General features: G+C 37.1%; 1 protein-coding gene across 1 annotated transcript in view; it reads left to right on the top strand.

Moving 5' to 3' along the window:
- Positions 1-26,061, top strand: part of CTNNA3 (catenin alpha 3) — a gene marked incomplete at both ends in the record, with an annotated part of 1,638,358 nt that overhangs the window by 1,136,325 nt on the left and 475,972 nt on the right. Inside the window, 1 exon segment of the mRNA XM_079710492.1 lies at positions 14,859-15,015. Coding sequence (XP_079566618.1) covers positions 14,859-15,015 — 157 coding nt within the window.

Here is a 26,061-nt window from a genome sequence, read left to right as displayed (position 1 = left end):
TTATCCATTCATCCGATGATGGACATTTAGGTTGTTTCCATCTCCGGGCTATTGTGAATAGAGCTGCAATGAACATTTTGGTACATGTCTCTTTTTGAATTATGGTTTTCTCAGGGTATATGCCTAGTAGTGGGATTGCTGGGTCATATGGTAGTTCTATTTTTAGTTTTTTAAGGAACCTCCATACTGTTCTCCATAGTGGCTGTACCAATTCACATTCCCACCAGCAGTGCAAGAGTGTTCCCTTTTCTCCACACCCTCCCCAGCATTTATTGTTTCTAGATTTCTTGATGATGGCCATTCTGACTGGTGTGAGATGATATCTCATTGTAGTTTTGATTTGCATTTCTCTAATGATTAATGATGTTGAGCATTCTTTCATGTGTTTGTTGGCAGTCTGTATATCTTCTTTGGAGAAATGCCTATTTAAGTCTTCTGCCCATTTTTGGATTGGGTTGTTTGTTTTTTTGCTATTGAGCTGCATGAGCTGTTTATAAATTTTGGAGATTAATCCTTTGTCAGTTGCTTCATTTGCAAATATTTTATCCCATTCTGAGGGTTGTCTTTTGGTCTTCTTTATGGTTTCCTTTGCTGTGCAAAAGCTTTGAAGTTTCATTAGGTTCCATTTGTTTATCTTTGTTTTTATTTCCATTTCTCTAGGAGGTGGGTCCAAAAGGATCTTGCTGTGATTTATGTCATAGAGTGTTCTGCCTATGTTTTCCTCTAAGAGTTTGATAGTTTCTGGCCTTACATTTAGGTCTTTAATCCATTTTGAGCTTATTTTTGTGTATGGTGTTAGGGAATGATCTAATCTCATACTTTTACATGTCCCTGTCCAGTTTTCCCAGCACCACTTATTGAAGAGGCTGTCCTTTCTCCACTGTACATTCCTGCCTCCTTTATCAAAGATAAGTTGACCATATGTGCGTGGGTTTATCTCTGGGCTTTCTATCCTGTTCCATTGATCTATCTTTCTGTTTTTATGCCAGTACCACACTGTCTTGATTACTGTAGCTTTGTAGTATAGTCTGAAGTCAGGGAGCCTGATTCCTCCAGCTCTGTTTTTTGTTCTCAAGATTGCTTTGGCTATTCGGGGTCTTTTGTTTTTCCAAACAAATTTTGAAATTTTTTGTTCTAGTTTTGTGAAAAATGCCAGTGGTAGTTTGATAGGGATTGCATTGAATCTGTAGATTGCTTTGGGTAGTAGAGTCATTTTCACAATATTGATTCTTCCAATCCAGGAGCATGGTATATCTCTCCATCTATTTGTATCATCTTTAATTTCTTTCATAAGTGTCTTATTATTTTCTGCATACAGGTCTTTTGTCTCCTTAGGTAGGTTTATTCCTAGATATTTTATTCTTTTTGTTGCAATGGTAAATGGGAGTGTTTTCTTGATTTCACTTTCAGATTTTTCATCATTAGTGTACAGGAATGCCAGAGATTTCTGTGCATTAATTTTGTATCCTGCTACTTTACCAAATTCACTGTTTAGCTCTAGTAGTTTTCTGGTAGCATCTTTAGGATTCTCTATGTATAGTATCATGTCATCTGCAAACAGTGACAGCTTTACTTCTTCTTTTCCAATTTGGATTCCTTTTATTTCCTTTTCTTCTGTGATTGCTCTGGCTAAAACTTCCAAAACTATGTTGAATAAGAGTGGTGAGAGTGGGCAGCCTTGTCTTGTTCCTGATCTTAGTGGAAATGGTTTCAGTTTTTCACCATTGAGGACAATGTTGGCTGTGGGTTTGTCATATATGGCCTTTATTATGTTGAGGAAAGTTCCCTCTATGCCTACTTTCTGCAGGGTTTTTATCATAAATGGGTGTTGAATTTTGTCGAAAGCTTTCTCTGCATCTATTGAGATGATCATATGGTTTTTCTCCTTCAACTTGTTAATATGGTGTATCACATTGATTGATTTGCATATATTGAAGAATCCTTGCATTCCTGGAATAAACCCCACTTGATCATGGTGTATGATCCTTTTAATGTGCTGTTGGATTCTGTTTGCTAGTATTTTGTTGAGGATTTTTGCATCTATGTTCATCAGTGATATTGGCCTGTAGTTTTCTTTCTTTGTAACATCCTTGCCTGGTTTTGGTATCAAGGTGATGGTGGCCTCGTAGAATGAGTTTGGGAGTGTTCCTTCCTCTGCTATTGTTTGGAAGAGTTTGAGAAGGATGGGTGTTAGCTCTTCTCTAAATGTTTGATAGAATTCGCCTGTGAAGCCATCTGGTCCTGGGCTTTTGTTTGTTGGAAGATTTTTAATCACAGTTTCAATTTCAGTGCTTGTGATTAGTCTATTCATATTTTCTATTTCTTCCTGAGTCAGTCTTGGCAGGTTGTGCATTTCTAAGAATTTGTCCATTTCTTCCAGGTTGTCCATTTTATTGGCATAGAGTTGCTTATAGTAATCTCTCATGATCTTTTGTATTTCTGCAGTGTCAGTTGTTACTTCTCCTTTTTCATTTCTAATTCTATTGATTTGAGTCTTCTCCCTTCTTTTCTTGATGAGTCTGGCTAATGGTTTGTCAATTTTGTTTATCTTCTCAAAGAACCAGCTTTTAGTTTGGTTGATCTTTGCTATCGTTTCCTTCATTTCTTTTTCATTTATTTCTGATCTGATCTTTATGATTTCTTTCCTTCTGCTAACTTTGGGGGTTTTTTGTTCTTCTTTCTCTAACTGCTTTAGGTGCAGGGTCAGGTTGTTTACTCGAAATGTTTCCTGTTTCTTAAGGTGGGATTGTATTGCTATAAACTTCCCCCTTAGAACTGCTTTTGCTGCATCCCATAGGTTTTGGGTCATCGTGTCTCCATTGTCATTTGTTTCTAGGTATTTTTTAATTTCCTCTTTGATTTCTTCAGTGATCACTTCGTTATTGAGTAGTGTATTGTTTAGCCTCCATGTGTTTGTATTTTTTACAGATCTTTTCCTGTAATTGATGTCTAGTCTCATAGCATTGTGCTCAGAAAAGATACTTGATACAATTTCAATTTTCTTAAATTTACCAAGGCTTGATTTGTGACCCAAGATATGATCTATCCTGGAGAATGTTCCATGAGCACTTGAGAAAAATGTGTATTCTGTTGTTTTTGGATGGAATGTCCTAAAAATATCAATTAAGTCCATCTTCTTTAACGTATCATTTAAAGCTTGTGTTTCCTTATTTATTTTCATTTTGGATGATCTGTCCATTGGTGAAAGTGGGGTGTTAAAGTCTCCTAGTATGATTGTGTTACTGTCGATTTCCCCTTTTATGGCTGTTAGTATTTGCCTTATGTATTGAGGTGCTCCTATGTTGGGTGTATAAATATTTACAATTGTTATATCTTCTTCTTGGATCGATCCCTTGATCGCTATGTAGTGTCCTTCTTTGTCTCTTCTAATAGTCTTTATTTTAAAGTCTATTTTGTCTGATATAAGAATTGCTACTCCAGCTTTCTTTTGATTTCCATTTGCATGGAATATCTTTTTCCATCCCCTTACTTTCAATCTGTATGTGTCTCTAGGTCTGAAGTGGGTCTCTTGTAGACAGCATATATATGGGTCTTGTTTTTGTATCCATTCAGCCAGTCTGTGTCTTTTGGTGGGAGCATTTAGTCCATTTACATTTAAGGTAATTATTGATATGTATGTTCCTATTCCCATTTCCTTAATTGCTTTGGGTTCGTTATTGTAGGTCTTTTCCTTCTGTTGTGTTTCTTGCCTAGAGAAGTTCCTTTAGCATTTGTTGTAAAGCTGGTTTGGTGGTGCTGAACTCTCTCAGCTTTTGCTTGTCTGTAAAGGTTTTAATTTCTCCATCAAATCTGAATGAGATCCTTGCTGGGTAGAGTAATCTTGGTTGCAGGTTCCTCTCCTTCATCACTTTAATTATGTCCTGCCACACCCTTCTGGCTTGTAGAGTTTCTGCTGAGAGATCAGCTGTTAACCTGATGGGGATTCCCTTGTGTTATTTGTTGTTTTTCCCTTGCTGCTTTTAATATGATTTCTTTGTGTTTAATTTTTGACAGTTTGATTAATATGTGTCTTGGCGTATTTCTCCTTGGATTTATTCTGTATGGGACTCTCTGTGCCTCCTGGACTTGATTAACTATTTCCTTTTCCATATTAGGTAAGTTTTCAACTATAATCTCTTCAAATATTTTCTCAGTCCCTTTCTTTTTCTCTTCTTCTTCTGGAACCCCTATAATTCAAATGTTGGTGTGTTTAATGTTGTCCCAGAGGTCTCTGAGACTGTCCTCTGTTCTTTTCATTCTTTTTTCTTTATTTTGCTCTGCATCAGTTATTTCCACTATTTTATCTTCCACCTCACTTATCCGTTCTTCTGCCTCAGTTATTCTGCTATTGATCCCATCTAGAGTATTTTTTATTTCATTTATTGTGTTTTTAATCGATGCTTGATTCATCTTTAGTTCTTCTATGTCCTTGTTAACTGTTTCTTGCATATTGTCTATTCTATTTCCAAGATTTTGGATCTTGGAAATAGAATCTTGGATCAGCTTTACTATCATTATTCTGAATTCTTTTTCAGGTAGACTGCCTATTACCTCTTCATTTGTTAGTTCTGGTAGGTTTTTATCTTGCTCCTTCACCTGCTGTGTGTTTTTCTGCCTTCTCATTTTGCTTATGTTACTGTGTTTGTGATCTCCTTTTTGCAGGCTGCAGATTCGTAGTTCCCGTTGTTTTTGGTGTCTGTCCCCCGTGGCTAAGGTTGTTTCAGTAGGTTGTGTAGGCTTCCTGGTGGGGGGGACTAATGCCTGTGTTCTGGTGGTTGAGGCTCGATTTTGCCTTTCTGGTGGACAGGTCCACGTCTGGTGGTGTGTTTTGGGGTGCCTGTGGCCTTATTATGTTTTTAGGTAGCCTCTCTGCTAATGGGTGGGGTTGTGTTCCTGCCTTGCTAGTTGCTTGGCATAGGGTGACCAGCACTGTAGTTTGCTGGTCGTTGACTGAAGCTGGGTGCTGGTGTTGAGATGGAGATCTCTGGGAGATTTTCGCTGCTTGATATTATGTGGAGCTGGGAGGTCTCTTGTGGACCCGTGTCCTGAAGTTGGCTCTCCCACTTCAGAGGCACAGCACTGACTCCTGGCTGCAGCACCAAGAGCCTTTCATCCACCCGGCTCAGAATAACAGGGAGAAAAAGTAGAAAGAAAGAATTAGTAGAAGAAAGAAAGAGAGAGGGAAAGAAAGGAAGAAGGGAAGAAAGGAAGGAAGGAAGGAAGAAAGAAAGAAAGGAGGGAGGGAGGGAGGAAGGATGGAAAGAAAAGGAAAGAAAGGGAGGGAGGGAGGAATGAAAGCAAAAGGAAGAGTGAATGGAAGAAGGGAGGGAGGGAGGAAGGAAAGAAAGAAAGAAAGACTGGAGGGAGGGAGGGAGTAAGGAAAGAAAAAGAAAGTGGAAAGAAGAAGGGTGGGAGTGAGGGAGGGAGGAAAGAAAAAGAAAGGAAAGGAGGAGCAGAGGGAGGGAGGGAGGAAGGGAAGGTAGGAAAAAAAGAGCAGGTAAAGTAAAATAGAATAAAGTATGAAATATAGTAGCGTTATTAAAATTAAAAAGTAATTATTGAAAAAAAAAAAAACGGACCGATAGAACCCTGGGACATATGGTGGAAGCAAAGCTATACAGAGAGAATCTTACTCAGAAGATTACACATACACATTCACAAAAAGAGAGCAGGGGGAAAAATCAAAAATCTTGCTCTCCAAGTCCACCTCCTCAATTTGGGATAATTCGTTGTAAAAAGAGGAAAAGGGCGAGAAGTCTGAAATCTTGCTCTCTAAGTCCACCTCCTTAATTTGGGATAATTCGTTGCAAAAAGAGGAAAAGGGGGGAAAGTCTTAAATCTTGTCCTCAAAGTCCACTTCCTCAATTTGGGATGATTCGCTGTCCATTTATGCACTCCAAAGACGCAGGGCACATCAAATGGGCCGTGGAGCTTTAATCCGCTGCCTCCGGGCCTGCACAGAGAGATTTCCCTGTCTCTGCTCTCACAGCTTCCGGGTCTCAGCCTTGGACCTGGCCCCGCCTCTGCGCGTAGGTCGCTGGAGGGCGTCAGTTCTTCGCTCAGAGAGGACGGGTTTAAAGGAGCCGCTGATTCGGGGGCTCTGGCTCACTCAGGCAGAGGGGAGGGAGGGGCGCGCAGTGTGGGGCGGGCCTGCGGCGGCAGAGGCCGGCGTGACGTTGCAGCAGCCCGTGGCGCTCCGTGAGCTTTTCCGGGAAAGCCGTCCCCGGGTCCCGGGACCCCGGCAGTGGCGGGGTGCACAGGCCCCCCGGAAGGCGGGGCGGACAGTGACCCGTGCTCGCACACAGGCCCCGCGGCGGCGGCGGCAGCAGCAGCCCCAGCGTCCCACGCCCGTCTCCGAGGTCCGCGCCTGTCTCCGGCGCTTCCCCAAGCAGCCCTCTTAATGCCCTCTCCTCGCGCACCAGGAAACAAAAGGGAAAAAAGTCTCTTGCCTCTTCGGCAGCTCCAGACGCTTTCCCCGGACTCCCTCCGGGCTAGCCGTGGTGCACTAACCCCTTCAGGCTCTCTTCCTGCCGCCAGCCCCAGTCCTCTCCCTGCGCTCCGACTGAAAGCCGATACCCGAGCCTCAGCTCCCAGCCCCGCCCGCCCCGGCGGCCAAGCAGACAAGCCTCTCGGGCTGGTGAGTGCCTGAGGGCACCGATCCTCTGTGCCGGAATCTCTCTGCTTTGCCCTCCACACCCCTGTTGCTGTGCTCTCCTCCGCTACTCTGAATCTTTCCCCCTCCGCCACCTGCAGTCTCCGCCCGCGAAGGGGTTTGTAGTGTGTGGAAACCTTTCCTCCTTCACGGCTCCCTCCCACTGGTGCAGGTCCCGTCCCTATCCTATTGTCTCTGTTTATTCTTTTTTTCTTTTGCCCTACCCAGGTATGTGGGGAGTTTCTTGCCTTTTGGGGGGTCTGAGGTCTTCTGTCAGCGTTCAGTAGGTGTTCTGTAGGAGTTGTTCCACGTGTAGATGAATTTCTGATGTATCTGTGGGGAGGAAGGTGATCTCCGCGTCTTACTCTTCCGCCATCTTCCTCCGGAGCTTTTTTCTTTTTTAAAGCAAATTTTCTCTTATTTTAGTTTTATATTACAGGTAAATCTCAACAGTATACTGTTTCTGTAGACTCAGTTTTCCTTAAATTCATATTTGTTTAACTGAGGGATATTTTTATAATTAGCATATGAAAATGATTGTTGAGCCTATCAAAACTGTAAATTCTGTGTGTCTGTGTGTTTGTATATATAGTGTTTAAATTACCGAAGTATTCTTTGTATTTTTTCCCAAACCATCTTCATTCAAGCAAACATTCATAAAATGTCTAACTCTGTGCCAGATGAGTATTAGTCGTTTTATTTATTTAACCTAATTAAATTCTGCCAACAACCTTTGTAATAAGTATTTTTTTCTAACCATTACAGATAAGGAATTGAGGCTCAGAGAATAGGAAATCTGTATAAAATCACACAAAACTAATAAGTAATAGAGCTGGATTAAAATGTGGGATTATACCCCAAATTCCATCTTCATTTGTCTATAAAACGTACTTATTGTTTTGTTATGCCAGATAATTCATTTGATATTCTTTTCCTCCCTCACTTATCTATTTCATTTAATAGGTTGTCCTGTCTTAATAATTAGTATAGAAGACAGGATAATAGTAGTTCGATTTTCATGTAAATAATTGCCTTTTACAGACCTTCTACGGAGCATTACATTTTCCATAACCTAAATAGCCCTAGGTTGAATTTTTCTCCTTTTCTCTAGTGGTATGGATTAAGAGATATGAAAGTTTATACTAGAATAAATATAAAAGAAATATATAAACTTTCATAGAATGCCATATACTCCCAGAAATCAGCTTTGCCCCCGTCCCTTTTTAAAAATTACTTTTCACCCCTGGAGTAGGTTATCTCAGTTTCTTTTTGTGTATCAAAAGTCAACTTAAAGCCTCATGAGATGATTCATGTGAGTAATCCTATCATGCGTGGATCATATCTTCTTGGAGTAAGGAGATTATTACATTGTTAGGCCAAAGTTGAATGCAATCTAATTGTTTATAAACCTGTGAGGGTGCATGACAGGTTATATCTCCTCACCACCACCTCTCCGCAACCTCAGAATGCTTTTATCATTTAACAAAAGTTGTGACTATGGAGATTCTTCATGACAGATATCACATGGCTTACTTTTAAAATGTAATGACTGTTTCCCATAAATGAAAGAAGACAAAAAGAAAAGGTTATCAAAACTAAGGAAGTGTGGAAAAACCAACACAGAAAGTGAGAAACATTTGGTAGTAGAATACTATTTCAGCAACTAAGAAAAGAATGCACAAAATTAGAGCATTGAATTTGTGTCATTACCATGGTTGCTACAATTCCAAAATTATTACAGTGTTACCAGTTTAAGTGGATGTCATATAAATTCCCCTCACATACTAGCTTAGATGTATTTGAGGTATCATATATCTAGTTATTTTAATTTTCTCTACACGCCATGACACTGAGGTAATCAGACCTATAGGTACTTACACATAACTCATCTTTTTAATCCACAAAGTGCTTTTGTTATATTAACTAAGATGTTTAAGATTATTTATATCAATGCCAATATTGAAATATCTCTGAGGAAAATTAAATTACATGGACTTATTTTCACTTTTAAAGTAACTGTTTTCAGGAATCTTTTAAGAGAAGTATATACATCAGTTGATAGCATTAAATCTGCATGTTCAAATCTGAAGAACTTGAGTGGAACCAGCTAATTCAAACACTGCCCCCTACCCCAGTGCAGACTTACCTATAACTTCTGGGAAAACGAGTCCTGGGAGAGTTAATATGACTCTTGCGTGTACATAAAATAATTTGAAGCAAAGTAAAACTCTAAGCCTCTTGTCTTACAGTCTAGAGCTCTCTCTATAACTTTGCACAAATTATTCAATCTCTTTGTGTCTCCATTGTCTTACCAGTAAAATGGGAATACTGGTAGGACCTTCCTCTTTGGATTCAAAACATTAATTCAAATGAACTACCTAGAAACTGTTCCTGGAACACTGAAGTGGAGAAATTGGAACCTTTGTGTATTGCTAGTTGGACTGTAAAATGGTACAGCCACTGTGGAAAACAGTATGACATTTCCTCAAAAATTGAATTTAGAATTACCACATGACCCAGAAATTTCATTTGTGGTATATAAATGAAAGCCAGGACTTGATGAGATATTTGTACACCAGTGTTCATAGGAGCATTATTCACAGTAGCCAGAAGGTGGAAACAACCTAAATATCCACCAATAGATAAATGAATGAGCAAAATATATGTACGTATAATGGAATATTATTCAGCTTTAAAAAGAAGTAAAATTTTGACACATGCTACAACAGAGATGGACCTTGAAAACATTACTCTACATGAAAAAGCCACGCACAAAATGTCAAATATTGTATGATTCCACTTCTACGAGATACCTAGAATAGTCAAATTTGTAGAGACAGAAAGTAGAATGGTGGTTACCATGGCTGAAGGGGGGAGAGAATAAGAAGTTTTTGTTTGATAGGTATACAGTTTCATTTGGGGAAGATGAAAAAGTTCTGGAGATGAATGGTGATAATTGTTGCATAATAATGTAAATGTATTTTATGCCACAGAATTTTAAACTTATAAATGGGTAAAATGGTCAAATTTATGTTATATGCATTTTAGCACACGCACACACACCATTTTTCCCCCCCACACCAGGCATTGTAATGTTTTCTTCAGTGAGGCCCCTTTGGTTTTCAGGATCATAGACTCACTCTTGGTGTCCTAAATTATTGTAGAAATAATACGGGAGACACTAAGATGTGTCAGTGAGAATGAAGTTGGGTCTGAGTCATGGCTCTTCCACTTAATAACTGGACGGTCTTGTCTGAAAAATGGGGATGGTAATACCTCACTGAGTTGTAAAAATTAGGTGGGTTAGTATAGAGAAAGTGCTTGGAACAGTGTTTGGCACAGAGCAGGGGCTTTGAGTATTAGTATTTATTATTATTGCTATTGTTATTTTTTCTGTGGACTGTTAACCCCAAATAGGATGCTCTCAAAAAGAGTCAGCTCCCAGCTCTTTTTTATTCTGAGTATTTTCTCTCTGTTGGTGCTTTTGACTCTCTTTACATATTTTCTCCATTTTTCTTGCAATCCACTGGCTTATTATACTCTATGCTCATTCTTTTCTTTACATAATAACTTCAAACTCATAGTTTCTTTTTCCTTTCAACTTTGGTTTGTTCTACTTCCTCATGGCCTTAACCCCATCAGCCTCTCTGGTTCTGATTTTACTAGATGGCTTCTCTCTATATATATATATTTTTTCATCTTTCATTTCCATTGCTAGCTAACTGTTTCTCTGTAAGTTCTAGTTCAAATTTTCAAGAGAGATTTGACCAGCTCAACCTTTTACATCATGCCCATGACCAATCATTGGTCAGCCTACAGATTGGATGTCCTTGAAATGGGTGCCAGCCTATGATCTCAACAGTTTTGAAGAGGGAAAAATGTGATACCAAACTTGGCTCCCTATGGAGCTAAGAGTAGACTAAGAGTAGAAAAATGTATTTTAGGGACGGTTTAGGAATATGGCAGTAACTCTGATTAACATGCTTAATATAGAAGCAAAGGTGAACAAAACACAGTCCCTCCTATAAAAAGGCTCATGTGGAGCAGATGTGTATAAACAATCATGCAATATGATAACTACTATTTAGTTATATGGACAAAGTACTTTTAAAATACCAAAGACAATTCAGGTTCCTGGGTATAGGGAAAGGGACAGGTTTCACAGTATGCAATGACATTTCAACAGGTTTGTTAAAGAAATGTTTCCTTAGAAGGACCAGAGCAGGGAAAGGGATGGAACAATGGTGTTGAAGCAGATTCAGTTGTAAGAACAAAGTCATGGAGGTGTGAAGATACATGATGTCGTCAGAAAATGGAGCTGAAGACAGGATGGCTGGAACGTAGGCTAAAATGAGGGAGATTATTACAGCAGACTGAAAATGGAGGTAAGGGCTAGCCTGTGGAGCTTTTAGACTGTGAATTGGTGAAAAGGAATTTGGATTTTATCTTTACTCAGCTAGGATTCTATCAAAGGTTATCAGGCATGGTGGGACAGGATCCCTTGTGCATTCGAAAAATACATGTGTTTGTAGCAAGGAGAATGGCCTGAAGCAAATAGGGACTGGAATTAGGAAACTATTTGGAAGGCTATTAAAGTAGTCTTATTAAGATATAGTAAGTTCTTAAAGGTACTATTTCAAAGTTGAACTAATTAGGTGATTCTCAGGGTCAAGAGTGATTCTGACATGTACACACCTCAACCATAATCTAAAGAAAGATGCCTCAGAAAGAAACATCATTCTCTTCAGATTTAAGTCATCTTTAGTTACACATGAAGAGGAATTAAGAATAGCTCCCCCCACCTCTAGATATGTAGCTAAAATGTTAGGAGTATGACTCTGGGATGAAGATTTCTTCTGCCTTAAAGAGGGTTTGCACATCTTCTGAGTTTTGTCTGCTTTTAGATTTAAGCTAAATATCAGGAGAGTCAAGTAGGATAAATTTTCTTATAGTGTGCATTGTTGAATTAGTTTAGATCAGCTGCAGAACTGGAAGTTTTCTTACAAAATATAGCCTGCCTTATATTCATGATTCCATATCCCCACTGAGGGATCTGCACAAGTACTTTAAAACTATGCACAGAGTGTGAAGGCATAACTGTACACAACCACGTGTGTACAGTTGTTCAACTGCAGGGCAATGAAAGACCAGAGCCTCTGCAGTTGTACACAAACATACACTGTAAGTTAATAGGTTAATAAAACTCTAAAACTAAAGTCCAGGAATACTGCAGAGTTGTTATTTCTAAAGGTAGTGTGTGTTTCCTTAAAATTCAATGTGTTCCTCTTTCATAAAAAAGAAATGAGAATATCAACATAATATTTTCAAGCAACTAATTTCTCTCCTTCTGTACCTCCAATAATTTGTTGAAAGTCATGTATGAAGGTGCAGCCTTTAGGTTACTGAGTAGAAAAAAATATTTTTATTGTTGCCATTATATTTTGGTGAAATCTGAATTTTGTGTCCAATATTCTGCTACACCAATTATTCCTGTTTTCCAAATTCAAAAGCCATTTTTAGTCCTCATTATTCTTGACATTTCTATGGCATTTGACCCTTTGAAAAGATTTTCTTCCTCATCTTGACTCTTCAGTACCTTACTTTTCTACCTCCCCAATGATTCCTTCTCTCATCTTTTATCACTTCCACTGTATCCTTCCCTCATACATACTGGTACTTTATATTGGAATTGCAAAGGTCAGTTCTTTCCTCCCTTCTTCCATTGTCTTCTTTGGTTTTCTTACAACTTTATTACTATCTCCTCTCCCTCAGGAGGTGAGGTTTAGGCTCTACCTTGCTTCTAGGTCATCATCATTATTATCACATATTATTGACTCTTCCTAAATGGGTATCACCTTATACTAATTTCCACTTACTTCTCAGATTTTATTCCTTTGAAATATCTTTCCTTATGGAGCTGAATACCTCTCCCATGTGTTATAAGGCATCTTCTGCTTGCCTTTACAATAACCCCTACATTATAGCACTTATATATTTCACTCCTTCTTAAACTGGGAGCCCCAGACCAGTAGCATCACTATCACCTGGGAATTGGTTAGACGTGCAAATTCTCAGGTTCCAAAGTGCATTAACTGAGTCAGAAACTCTAGGGCACGGCTCAGAAATCCGTTTTAACAAGCCATCCAAGGGGATTCTGATAGAGGCTAAAGTTTGAGAATCACTGGTATGTTGCAGTTGCAACATAAGCCTTTGGCTTATTCCCCTTCTAGATTATGGGCTGTTTTAGAAATTATCATGGAATCTTCTTCATTGTGATGTCTTTAGTATTCCATGTAGAATCTGATGGCACTAATTTGTTTCAACGCATGAACAAATAAATGAGTAAATGAATGACAACTTTTTTATGCACTCCGATTTCACATCTGTGATTGGCCACTATGTAATTTGTAGGGAGAGACAAGAGTCACTTCAGAGTCAACCTCTGTATTAGGAAAGTTGACATCTAATACCCTTCATCAACAGTGTCCTCCAAAACAGTTTCACACATCTGCTTCTACAACCCTGACTGACTTTTAACTCTCTGATCTCTCATTTTCTATCAATACTATAATCATTCTCTTCATTAATCATGGAAAAACCTTAGTAATCCCTTCCTTTAGACAATAATTTCATTTATTCTGAGTATACGACTAAAACATATTCACTGTAGAAAATCTGAAGAATTCAGTTACGCACACAAAATCAAATAAAAAGCACTGGAAATTGCACCACTCTGAGAGAACCATTGTTATTTGTTGTATAGATTAATCTTTTAGTTCTAGCATATTTGTTAGAAGCGACATTCTGTGAAGCTTTATGTGTTTTGTAATCTGCTGTAACTACACTTTGGTGGATATATTTCCATGTCTTTAAGCATTGTTTTCCACAGATGTGTTAATGTCTGCATGATATTTTTGGCAATAATTGATCTATCTACATCCTCCTTTAAATTATTGTAAGTCCTGTCAAAACTTTTTCAGTATGTCCACCACTGCAGTCCAAACTCTTTCTTATTCCTGTAACCTATTACAATAGCCTTGTTTCCCAAATATTTTTTTCTAAAGTGTGGTTCTGAGCAAATCACTCAAAAGTTTAAATGATGCTCCAGTACCTTCCAAATAAGGTCACAGTCCTGAGCAAGACGGTCAAGGACTCCTTATGCATACCCACGGTCTAGGTGAGCCTGCTCACCATTCTCATAGCATTTAGCCTGCTTTCTCACTTTTTGAACATTGCTACTTCTCTGTTCCACAATACTTTCTCACCCATGATGTCCACTTCAGTGTGAGGCCTTGCTAAAACTGCAAACTTCCTACCCTCACCACCATTCCACCCCTTATCCCCCTTCTCTGCTCTGTTTTTCTCCTTATTTCTTATAACCATCAAAGAGACCATATATTTTACTTATTTAACTTGCTATTTGCCTGCCTCCCCTAACTGGAATATAAACTCCATGAAGAAAATGATTTTTGCTTGTGTCTTGTTCACTGCCATATCCCTAAAACCAAGAACAGTGCTTGATACATTAAAATAATAATAACACTCAGAATATATTTGAAATACTGAATGATGAGTGAATGCACAAACGAATGAATTAATTAACAGGGAATATCCACTGGTAAAATTTTTCAAGTCCTCAAGGAAGTCAAGCTTTTATTCCCATGATTTGCATATAGTGGGCATTCACCACATAGTTGTGCAATGTGAATCCAAGTGACCAGTTAAATGTAAGCATTTCCTGGCTTTTCAAATAAATCAGCATTTCCCCGCCCCCTTTAATATAGTTATATCTCTTCATTTTCCTGCACCTTTTTCACAACCTTTTCTTAGAAATTCTGCTGAAGGTGATCTCTCTACTTTCTAAAGACCGTCTATCATTTTTGTAATTATAGCATGTATTGCATCCCGAACTGAGCTGGAGTTATATGGTGCCCTTCCCGTTGAGTAGTATGCAAGCTTCTTATAGGCAGATACCAATTATCTTTGTATCTCTTGCAGTTCTTAGTGCATTGATGCTCAATAAACAGTTCTAAAATTAATTAAATTATTACCAAAAATAAAATTAAACTGTTAGCAAAAGCAAAGAAGGAGTTACACATGAGGGCATAAACATATCTACTTTTTTTAAAGAAAAGAATACCTATCATAGGCACAATGGTAACTATTCTGAAAGAAATCACTATGTGAACGTTCTACATCTTTACAGATTATTAATGCTGCACTTGCTTTGGCTGCAAGACCCAAAAGTCAAGTGGTCAAAAAAACCATGGAAATGTATAGATGCACATGGGAGAATCATATCCATGTCCTCACTGAAGCTGTAGATGACATTACAAGCATTGATGACTTCCTTGCTGTATCTGGTATGGTTTTATCTTTTAATTTCTATATTTGCTCTTGTAATTTTATCAAATAGCTCCGTTTTTCTTTCTCAAGATTGCTTTGGCTCTTCGGGGTCTTTTGTGTTTCCATACAAATTGTAATAGAATGATACTGAATGTAATGAATTTTATGAAATATTATGAGACTTTTTTCTAGTGATAGCCTTTCTGAAGCAAAGTGCTGCTACATATGATCTACCCTAGGATAATGAGCCTCATGCCTTGTAATCCATACATCTCAACAATTTACACTGTCTCTAAAAGAAATTCCTATTCATGGGCAAAGCATAATTGAAACTAGCATGTGGAAAATTTAGGCATTTCCTGGCTTTTCAAATAAATCATCATTCCCCCCCCCTTTTAATATAGTTATATCTCTTCATTTTCCTGCACTTTTTTCCCAACCAGATTTTTCTCTACTCAGAAAAAAAAAAAAGTATATTAATGGGAAAACTCTTCATTGATTTGAGATATAATATGTACTTCAACTACCACTATATGTATTTGAATAGTGGTGATCTAAAGAATAAAATAAACAAGACTAAACATCTAACTACATCAATAACAGACAGGCTTGAGATTCCACATCAAATTCAGATAATTCTCTCATCATATATTAGAATAGCATCCCACAAGATTGTGAAATTACTCTCATAAAGCTATATTCTCAGAAGCATAACTCAGGTTTTGATTATACTGTTGTAACAGCAAATAACTAAATATTTTTTAATTGTTTTATTCTCTTAAAAATTAAGCCTCTCACTAAAATAAATTACATATTTTTTTCTGAGAGAGAGATTTTCTTGGAATGTGATGATTCTTTTTATAAAATGCAATTTCTTATGAGTTTCTAACATCATTTTATCTTTTTTAAAGTTTCCTGATTGTATTTTATCTACCTTATCAATTGAATTACTTTCATATATGTATGCTTTCTCATTGTGAACAATGGTGTATTTTCATAATATACTAATGAAAAGAAAATATGTGCTAATTAACTACTTTAAGATTGTTTTATTTCTTTAGAGCTAAAACTTTAAAAATAATAGAAAATGAACAGGAGAAATATTAAAATCCCTTGATAACACTATTCAGAAATAACAACTACTAATATTTGATTTATTTCCAACCAGCATATATATATATATATGTGTGTGTGTGTGTGTGTGTGTGTGTGTGTTTTCAAATAATTGTGTAATTATGTATTGCCTTTTTACAGGTAATAGTTGACTGAATTTTCCCACATTATTACATTTTCTGCGAAAAATCATTCATTCATCTGTTCTTTCATGAACATTTAGATAAATTTTAACTACTATAAGCAATGCTATGTTAAGCATATTTCTGTCTGTTTGCTATCCTCTTAGTATAGACTTTGCAATGTGAAGCCAATCAACATCTTATGTTGGGTCAGTCTTTTGTAATTTAGGTGTTAAATGCGAGGTTCTGATTTTTAGTTGGTTATTTTGGTTACAAGGCAAACCTACTCACACTAGTCAATGTAAAGGCAGTTTATTATAATTAAGCTGATGGCAGAATAGGGAGAATCTCCTGAACCTGTAAGAAGAGGAGCCATAACTGGCCAGGCCTTGTGTGATTAGAGCTGTGGGGAGGTTGGGATCTAAGCAACTCTGTGGGTCCTCAGAGCAGAAGCTCCTGTTTTCCTTTTAGTGCGGGATTAACCTGAGTCTGTTACTTTCTGTGAAAAACCATAGTACTTAAGAGGCTGCATGTAACAGAAAACTCATATGAAAGTTGCTTAAATCACAAAAACCTTTAATTATCTCATGTAACTAGATGTTTAAGATAGTTGATTCTAGACTTACTGGCCCTAGCCCACCAGAGGACTTGGATAGGAATAGTCCCCGTATGTGGGGAGGAGTATCTTATCACTAACATTTTTTGGAATTTCCAGTACAGGGTAATAATAAAAAGTGGATTCATACTTAATGTGTTTCATTATTGTTTTTAAATTCTCTACAAACAGTGCACTCCACTATTTTCTATACCTGGTGTGGACTGTTCTCACTTTCCTGCCCTCTGATTGCCAGTTTGGTTGTGGTTTGAGGTTATTAATGACCTATGTAGGCATCTCTGGATTTCTGTTGACCTTCCCTCATTTTACATCTCAAAGTGTTACACAATATCACTTAAAGCAGGAAGGCAAGGTGGCTTGTTGGCTTTAACTTATCAAGGAGGAAGTCTTTCCCAGATGCCTTCCATCAGATTTTCTCTAATCATAAGTCAGAACTTGGTCCTGTACCTACTTCTGGACCAAGTGATGGCAAAAGGAAATGGGATTTCCATGATGGGCTTAGAGTGCTGATAAATGGTTAACAACTGACTCGAGCCAGAGAGTAGTGGTACTAATCTGCAGCACTTGCTGATTTCTGTGACATAAATACTCCCACATGGGTGAGTTTCCAGCTGCCACTGCGATATCATTGAACTCTGAATTGGGAAGAGATGCATAAAAATAGCTCTTGTGAGCCTATTTTTATGTTAGGTATAAGCTTATCCTAACAGACCACTGGGCTTAGACCAGTCATAATTCAACCTTTCTGACTAGTCACTTACTATACAAACAAAATCATAGGTTTTATCAGCAGAAACAAAGTGGAAATGGCTGTTGACTAGAGAAAAAAATGTGTTTGCCCTGACCACTTAGTGGCATCCACTGCTTTCTCAAGTTTCTGTGTCTTCATAAACTTACCCTGTGATAGTTTAGCATGAGCTCCAGTGATGTTTCTTGTTACATGATAACTTTTGCACATCTGTTCCCAGAGATAATGGCTTCTCCTCTCTAAATCTTCCTAGTCAAATAAATGACAAAGAATCTAGCTGCTCTATACTTATTTTTAGTACTGAGCCAGAAGTCCTAAGTCCAAGATCACAGGCCAACCAATGGATGGGTTACCTTTCTTCAGATGGCTAATCATGGTGACAATCTGGCAGCTTTTGTGTGGGATAGATTTTCTTTTTCTCATCATCATCATCAGTGATGAACGACTTCTCTGGTACTACTTTACAATGATCTTTTAGAATATGCTATTTGTATCCACAGACTTTGCTTCCTCTGTTTGCCAGGTAGAATGACTGACAGGTTAGTTCATAGGATATCATAGTTATGAATTACCTTGAGAATATTATGTCTTCCATTTTTTTGTCAACATTTCATCTTTTTCTTGGACTTTCTTCCAGTAGTTCATAGCAATGCTCAATTATTTTGATCTTTTTTATAAGAAGAAGAATAGGGGTCCTGAAAAGATTTTTACTTTCTCCCGAGTCAGTTGTAAAAAGTTGGATTTGATGATGTTGGATTCTCAGAACATCATCTCTCCACATTAAAATATAAACAAAAATTAAACCCTAAAATCAGTGAGAAAAGATTCTTGGACTTTATTACTTTATTGTCATTAACAAAGGTAGGGATCACAGTAGTAAAATGTTTGCAATATATAATGTTTTAACATGATTAGATCATCCAATATTGACTAGTGGCTCTTGGAATAATGACATTTTTAATACCAAATGTCTTTTATTTATCTATTTCATTTCTAAACATAGAAATATCATTATTTTAAAATAATGATTTTAAAATTGTATGCTTATATAATCACCAGTTTCTCATGATGCAGAAGTCGAAATACCAATTTTCAAAAGCCATTTTTCTTTCCTGCTATACATAGAAAATTCCAAACATAAGTGCAATCGGTCCTTTCTTAAAAATCATAAGGAATATAGTTACCTCACAAATGTATTATATATTTTAAAATTGTATGTGTAAAAATAAAATGAAACAGTAAAGCAAACCCCCTTCCAAAAGCAAAGTGTTAGTTTGGCATACTAAGTTCTCTGACATTCAGTTGTCCAAAAGAGCCTCTTTTTATTAATTACTTAATTTATTTGCTGTGTTGGGTCTTAGTTTCTGTGCGAGGGCTTTCTCTAGTTGTGGCAAGCGGGGGCCGCTCTTCATCGTGGTGCACGGGCCTCTCACTATCGCAGCCTCTCTTGCTGCGGAGCACAGGCTCCAGACGCGCAGGCTCAGTAGTTGTGGCTCACGGGCCCAGTTGCTCCGCGGCAAGTGGGATCTTGCCAGACCAGGGCTGGCACCCGTGTCCCCTGCATTAGCAGGCAGATTCTCAACCACTGTGCCACCAGGGAAGCCCATGAGCCTCTTTTTAGTTTAATGTTATTTATGTAATACTGTCATTGTCATCTTACAGGTAATTAGAAAAAATCTTCAAAATGCATTGGTCCCCAAACTTTGTCTTATCACTGACTACAGGGCTTATCCCCTCACCATTCACTGTGCTTTTTGTCACTCTCTGAAAACACATATAACAAAACACCTGTCAGAAAGTAGCTGGTCTAGGGCTTCCCTGGTGACGCAGTGGTTGAGAGTCTGCCTGCCGATGCAGGGGACACGGGTTCGTGCCCCGGTCCGGGAGGATCCCACATGCCGCGGAGTGGCTGGGCCCGTGAGCCATGGCCGCTGAGCCTCTGTGTCTGGAGCCTGTGCTCCGCAGCGGGAGAGGCCACAACAGTGAGAGGCCCACGTACCACACACACACACAAAAAGTAGCTGGTCTAAAGATTCTTTGACCACATCAAGTTCTGTCTTTTGTATAGACAGAAGATGTGTCCATGTGATAAGATTTGAGAAACTCCATCTTTCCAGCCTGCCATGGTTCCTGAAGTTCCCAGTATTAGTTATCTGTGTGAGAGTAAAAAAATATTTAAGATCTCTGTCTAAGATACAAATTTTAAAGAGGAAGCATATTAACGCATGAATCATCTTTTTGAACTATTGCATTAATTGACTCATAGTGAGCTATAATCCCAAGGAATTGAATTTAGAAGAAGTAAACTTTGATAGAAGAGGGGATGCCTTGGACCATAAGAGCTATTTAACAAGTACTAAGAACTGATTAAGTGCGAGGGTTTGTGAAGATATGACCTTTGTTTCACTTAGTCTTTCATTCATTCATTCAATATTTATTGCATAATTTTAAGTGCTAAACCCTACAAAAGGTACTGGAGATTAAATAATGAGTAAAAATTAGTACAAAGGATAACTTTATGAGAGTTATGACGATGGAGATTATTGGAGAGAGGGGACCACATGAGCAATGGAGGAAGCCACTGACAATGGTTTGGAATTTTCTAAAAGACAGATTGACCACTTATTGATTAGAATTAACACTGCTCTTCCTTTATTGTAAAAGGTTTTCTCATTTTAAAGGTAACATCATATTGATTCTTTGTGAATTATAGTATTGGAGGATGCTTAAAGATTTTCTTTATTCCATGTCCTCTTACTTGAATTATTATGTAATCTTTTTAATTGAACCTCCTGCTTCCAAAGTTTTGCTTAAAGGTTCTCAATAGGTATTTGCTGAATGAAAAAAAAAAGTATTTATTCCCCTTCTCAATTCTGCAAGATTAATTTGGGGGATTTACGTCTTACACTTTCATTAAATGTGTTCAGCCTTGGAATGAATATTTTTTAAAATATTCAAATAATGAAAAATAACTTTAAGCATTAATTATCACAATGTCTGTGACCTTGACTTAGTGACACAAGTGTAACTCTGATACTGCCATCAAAAATGCACTAACAAAGTCCTTTGTGTTCATGAAATTGTAGTGAATGTGATCTATGGCTTCTGCGAAGGAAAATGAAAATAGAATCATTTGACAAATGAAAATGAAAATAGATTTTCTTTTTCTTCATAAGTTAATAATAAATACATAATAGTAGCAAGATACAAATGTTAATTGCACACAAACTAAGCACTATTAAATCTCATATAATGTTTATGGCATAGGTGTTGGGATAAAAAAATGACCCATAGTACATATCTATGCAAAGATAAATTATATAATATAATTATAACCAATTATCATCATACATTCTCTTATGTATCTCTTCAACATATACCTACTGGAAATTTTAATTGATTAAAGGCATCAAGACATGAGATCTATTCTTTTAAAGTTGAGATTTGAAATCATATTCTACAAAAATGAATTTTGATAAAAGTGTATTGAATATCAACTATGTAAAAGGCAGTATGCTGGGAAGTGGAGGAGGATGAAAAGAAGGAAAAGGCAAAATGTTTGCTTCCAGGGAACTCAAATGTGTGCAGTTAATGCTGCTGGAGTGTCAGGGTATTGAGGGGAGCATTGTTAAGGAGATACTGGTTGAACTGAATTATTGAAATAACATTTTTCAATTTCATTATTTTTTACATGTTTAAATGAGTGGTAGATGGTCTTTTTATTGCCTTTAAGTTTGCTAGAATATGTTAGAAAATGAGACGGTGTGAAGAATATAGAAACACTGAAGGAAAGGAACAAAAAATAAGTAAAAACCCTCCATAAGGAATGATTCTTGGTTAGTATATGTACTTGCTATATGCTATACTGGAATAGTCTTTAATAAATCTGCTATGCTGGACTGTCTTTGATAAATTCCTGAATTTTTTTCTATGGTCCACTGCACTTAGAAACATTAAGAGATTATTTTTTTTCAGGGGAATAGATGACAATTATGAATTATATATAGAGTCTTCCAAGTTGCTACATAGCTTCCAAAATAGAGATGAATACTCAAATTATGCATAATAGAATTTTAAGAGTAAATCTGGTTTGGACCAAAAGTTCTTGGTTTGTTTCAATATCAAATCAACCCAATGTTTCTCTGAGGGGCACATTCTATTAGCAATGCTTAGGTTATCTGTAGTTCCAGGACAGTGGTGACCCCTCAGTCTACATCTAACAGTGATGTAATGGCATGAACCACCAAGTCAAATATTGAAAGAGAGAAAAGCATGTGAAAGTGCATGGTGGGTTTGAGGGACAGCAAGTTGGCCAGTATTACAGGAACAGAGGGTACATCTGGATTGGTACTGGACTCAGAAAGTCAACAGATAACACTATATAAAGGCCTGAACATTTTTAGGCAAATATAAACTGTCTAAAATTTTAAATGGTCGTGTCATCAATACTTCAGGAAACTAACTCCAGATGCTGAAAAACATTCTTATAGAAGTAGAGAGTGAGTGCTACATAATGCTTTAATTGCTCTTAGAAGTGAAAAGAAAGTAACCCCAATATAAAGCAGGTGTTCCCTCACTCCCTCCACCCCTCCTCCAAGAAATTAAAACAAGACTGACACACACATACAAGATATAACAATAGGAAGGTGAGGTGAGAGCCAGTTTGATGACTTAAACCTAGCTTAGGCTGAAAAACCCAGGTGTGCATTTAGGAAGAAAAGAAGCTCCTCATCAGAATAGTTCAGTGATGACTTGCAGCCAGGATATTCTATGCCAGTGGCTAAAATCAGGAGAGAGTCTTGTGGTTGTAGGTTTTATCCTCTGAGTCCTCTGTGATTATATTTTCATGTGATGGTATATGGCTCAGTCACTGTAGAGACTCCAGAAAAATTATACACACAGCTTTTCATAAGTCATGGAACAACAGGGAGAAAGCGTGCATTCAAAAGTAACTGAGTAAGCTCCCCCAAAGTAATCCATTATTGCTCTATCGATAATTATGTTTTGAATTACTGCCTGTACTTACATGATTTAAGAGTAGTTTGGGCATATGAACTAGAATTTAACATGCATCATTCCTTGTACCAACAGGCAAGTTCACTCAAGATGCTCTTATCTGAATGAACAGTAAATACACAGCAGGACTGTTGTTCGAATATTATGAATTAGATCTTCAGAAAAGCTATAATTAGAAGTTCTTTTTTGACTTTGTCAAAATCAGTCAGATTTGAGAATTTTTACCAGAAATTTAACGTAGAGCTGTAGTAACCATCAGTAATCTTACTGACATAATAAATAGATAGATCTTTAATAAAGGATTTCCTTAAAATTGTCTCAGTGAGTGTATGAAGTTATTAATAGCCATACTATTTGCCATAGTCAGACATATTGACAGAAACTTTTAACAAAAACAGAGAGTCAAAGTGAATCTCATCATTTCATTCGTGCTTAGTTATTTCTGGGCAGTGTTTCAACTCCAAGCACATGCATTTCATCAGTGTAATATGGATGATTTAAAATCCTAATATGGTGAATCCTGTGGACACTTTATAGGTCAGACAAGGCATTAGCTGGAAAGTGTATTTTTGTCATATGATACCCACTCTCCCCACCCCCGGCCCCCCACACCTGCTAATGGGTCCAAGAGGTGCTCTTGAGCATTCTGAAAAACCAAAGACTTCAACTAGAGATGAAGGGTTTTTAGGCAGGAAAAGCAGGGTGATCCTTCCCTATATGCTCTCCAAAGGTCTTCCTCTGGACCTAGAAAGAAGCATGCCTCCTGCTACCCAGGTGGGTGCAGATACAAGATTGGAAAACGTGAAGTCATGTATCTGAGCTTTCAAATTTGTGTTGGCATAGACTTACGGACTTTCATAGCATGCTAGGGGATTTTTTAACAAAGCAATAAAAACTTCCACTTACAGAGTGGCTCCAGAGCCTGTGCTGTGAACAATTTATGTATATTGGAGAAAAGCAGCCAAGAATTACCTTTTCACAAAGCATATATCATTATCAATAAAATGTCACCACTAAAAGAACTCTTATAGATTAGACATGAAGACAATAGATTTTATCTCTAGAATCTATGGAAAGCATGGAAAGAGAAGAGTCTGTTAGGAGGAGGTTAACTAACTATGCTTAAGATGGACAAGTCCGCCAGATCCTACCAGATCTGCGATCTTCAGGAAATAAATTAGCCTCTGACTCATCAAATGCCCTCCTCTAAAATGCTAATAATTATATTACTTTGCTATGGTCTGAATGTGTCTCCCCAAAATTCATATCCAATGTGAAAATATTAGAAGGTGGGGCCTTTGGGAGATCCTTAGGTCATGAGAGTGGAGTCCTCATGAATTCAATTAGTGTTCTCATAAAAGAGACCCTACAGATTTCCCTAGCCCCTTCCACCACCGTAAGGTTACAGTGAAAGGCACTGGATGTGAAGCAGGAATAAGGCTTTTACCAGCATGTGACCATTCTGGTGCCTTGATTTTAGACTTCCCAGCCTCCAAAAGAGTGAAAAATAAATTTCTATTGTTTTTGAGCTACCCAGTCTATGTTATTTTGTTATAGTAGCCCAGATGAACTGACACATTTATTCATTTATTTAACAAATACTTACTGAGCACGTATTAAGTGATAGAATGTTTTAAATCCTGGAAATAGAATAGTCAATAGAACAGACAAAACTCCCTGCCTTCTTAGAGTACATATTCTTGCATGATTAAAGAAATTAAAATAATATATTTAAAATGATTTGAAGAGTGTCTGGGACATAGTAAGTTGCCCATTAAAAGATAACCATTATTACTAACACCATTGGCAGACCATTGTTAAAATTTAAACCAGATATGAGAAGGAAAAATCTTTTTAAAGGAGCTATCTTTGTTAAACCTATCCCAAAAGTTAGTACTTTATAGTTTATCAGAATAACTGAAGAATTATCTGAAAATCTATGGTATATAACTATCGGATGTCAAGACAGTAAAAATTTATCATAATGTCAAATATGAGACAAGATGTAGTAAAATGAGAATTCTCATATACTACTTCTGAGAAGTAAATTGTTATAATCTCTTTGAAGAACAAAACAATAATATGTGGACCTGGATTATTTTGCCACAAATATCTTTCTATATTTATTGGAGAACTTGTACACATATTCATAAAGAAGACTTGTATAAGTATGATCATTATGGATGTTTTAAAATAATAAAACTTGAAAGTAATATAAACACCCATCAGTAGAAGAATGAATAAATAGCAGCAAATGTAGTAGTTAAAACAAATAAACTTGTTTCACATGCGAATAGGACAGCTTTTAAAAAGCAATGTTAAAAATAAATAAATAAAAAATAAAAAGCAATGTTAAGTAATTAGCAAGTTTTAGGCAATAGGAACAGTAGGACTAGCCATAGAAGTCATACAAAACAAATACTTAAGAGTGAATAACTTTGGAGAAAGAGGAGTTGGATGGTACTGAAAAAGAGTACCTATGGGACTTTGATTTTATTTGTAATGCTTTATTCTTAAAGATAATATCAACAAAATCTGATGAAAAAATAGCCTCTATTATTATTGAGGTAGATAGATTATTTTCTATATTTTATTATGACTTCTACTTTTCTTAAATTTAAAAATAAATTTATTGGAGTATAGTTGATTTACCATGTTGTCTTAGTTTCAGGTGTACAGTGAAGTGAATCGGTTATACATGAACATACATCTAACTCTTTTTTAGAATTTTTTCTCATATAGGTCATTGCAGAGTATTGAGTAGAGTTCCCTGTGCTGTACAGTAGGTCCTTATAAGTTATCTATTTTGTACATAGTAGTGTGTATATGTCAATCCCAATCTTCCAATTTATCTCTCCCCCCTTTCCCCCTGGTAACCGTAAGTTTATTTTCTACATCTGTGACTCTTTCTGTTTTGTAAATAAGTTCATTTGTACCATTTTTTAGATGCCACATATAAGTGATATCATATGATAGTTGTCTTTCTCTGTCTGACTTCACTCAGTATGACAATCTGTAGGTCCATCCATGTTGCTACAAATGGCATTATTTCATTCTTTTTAATGACTGATTCATATTCCATTGTATATATGTACCACATCTTCTTTATCCACTCCTATGTTGATGGACATTTATGTTGCTTCCATGTCTTGGCTATTGTAAATAGTGCTGCAATGAACATTGGGATGCATGTATATTTTAGAATTATGGTTTTCTCAGGACAAATGCCCAGGAGTGGGATTGCTGGATCATATGGTAGTTCTATATTTAGTTTTTTAAGGAACATTTATGTTCCTTAAACCGTAATGTTCTCCATAATGGTTGTACCAATTTACATTCCCACCAACAGTGTAGGAGGGTTCTGTTTTCTCCACACCCTCTCCAGCATTTATGGTGTGTAGATTTTTGTTCTGACGGGTGTGAGGTGATACTTTGTTGTAGTTTTGAT

This window comes from Hyperoodon ampullatus, assembly GCF_949752795.1.
Source record: "Hyperoodon ampullatus genome assembly, chromosome: 1".
NCBI classification, from domain to species: Eukaryota; Metazoa; Chordata; class Mammalia; order Artiodactyla; family Ziphiidae; genus Hyperoodon; species Hyperoodon ampullatus.
This window is presented reverse-complemented; position numbering and strand designations above follow the sequence as displayed.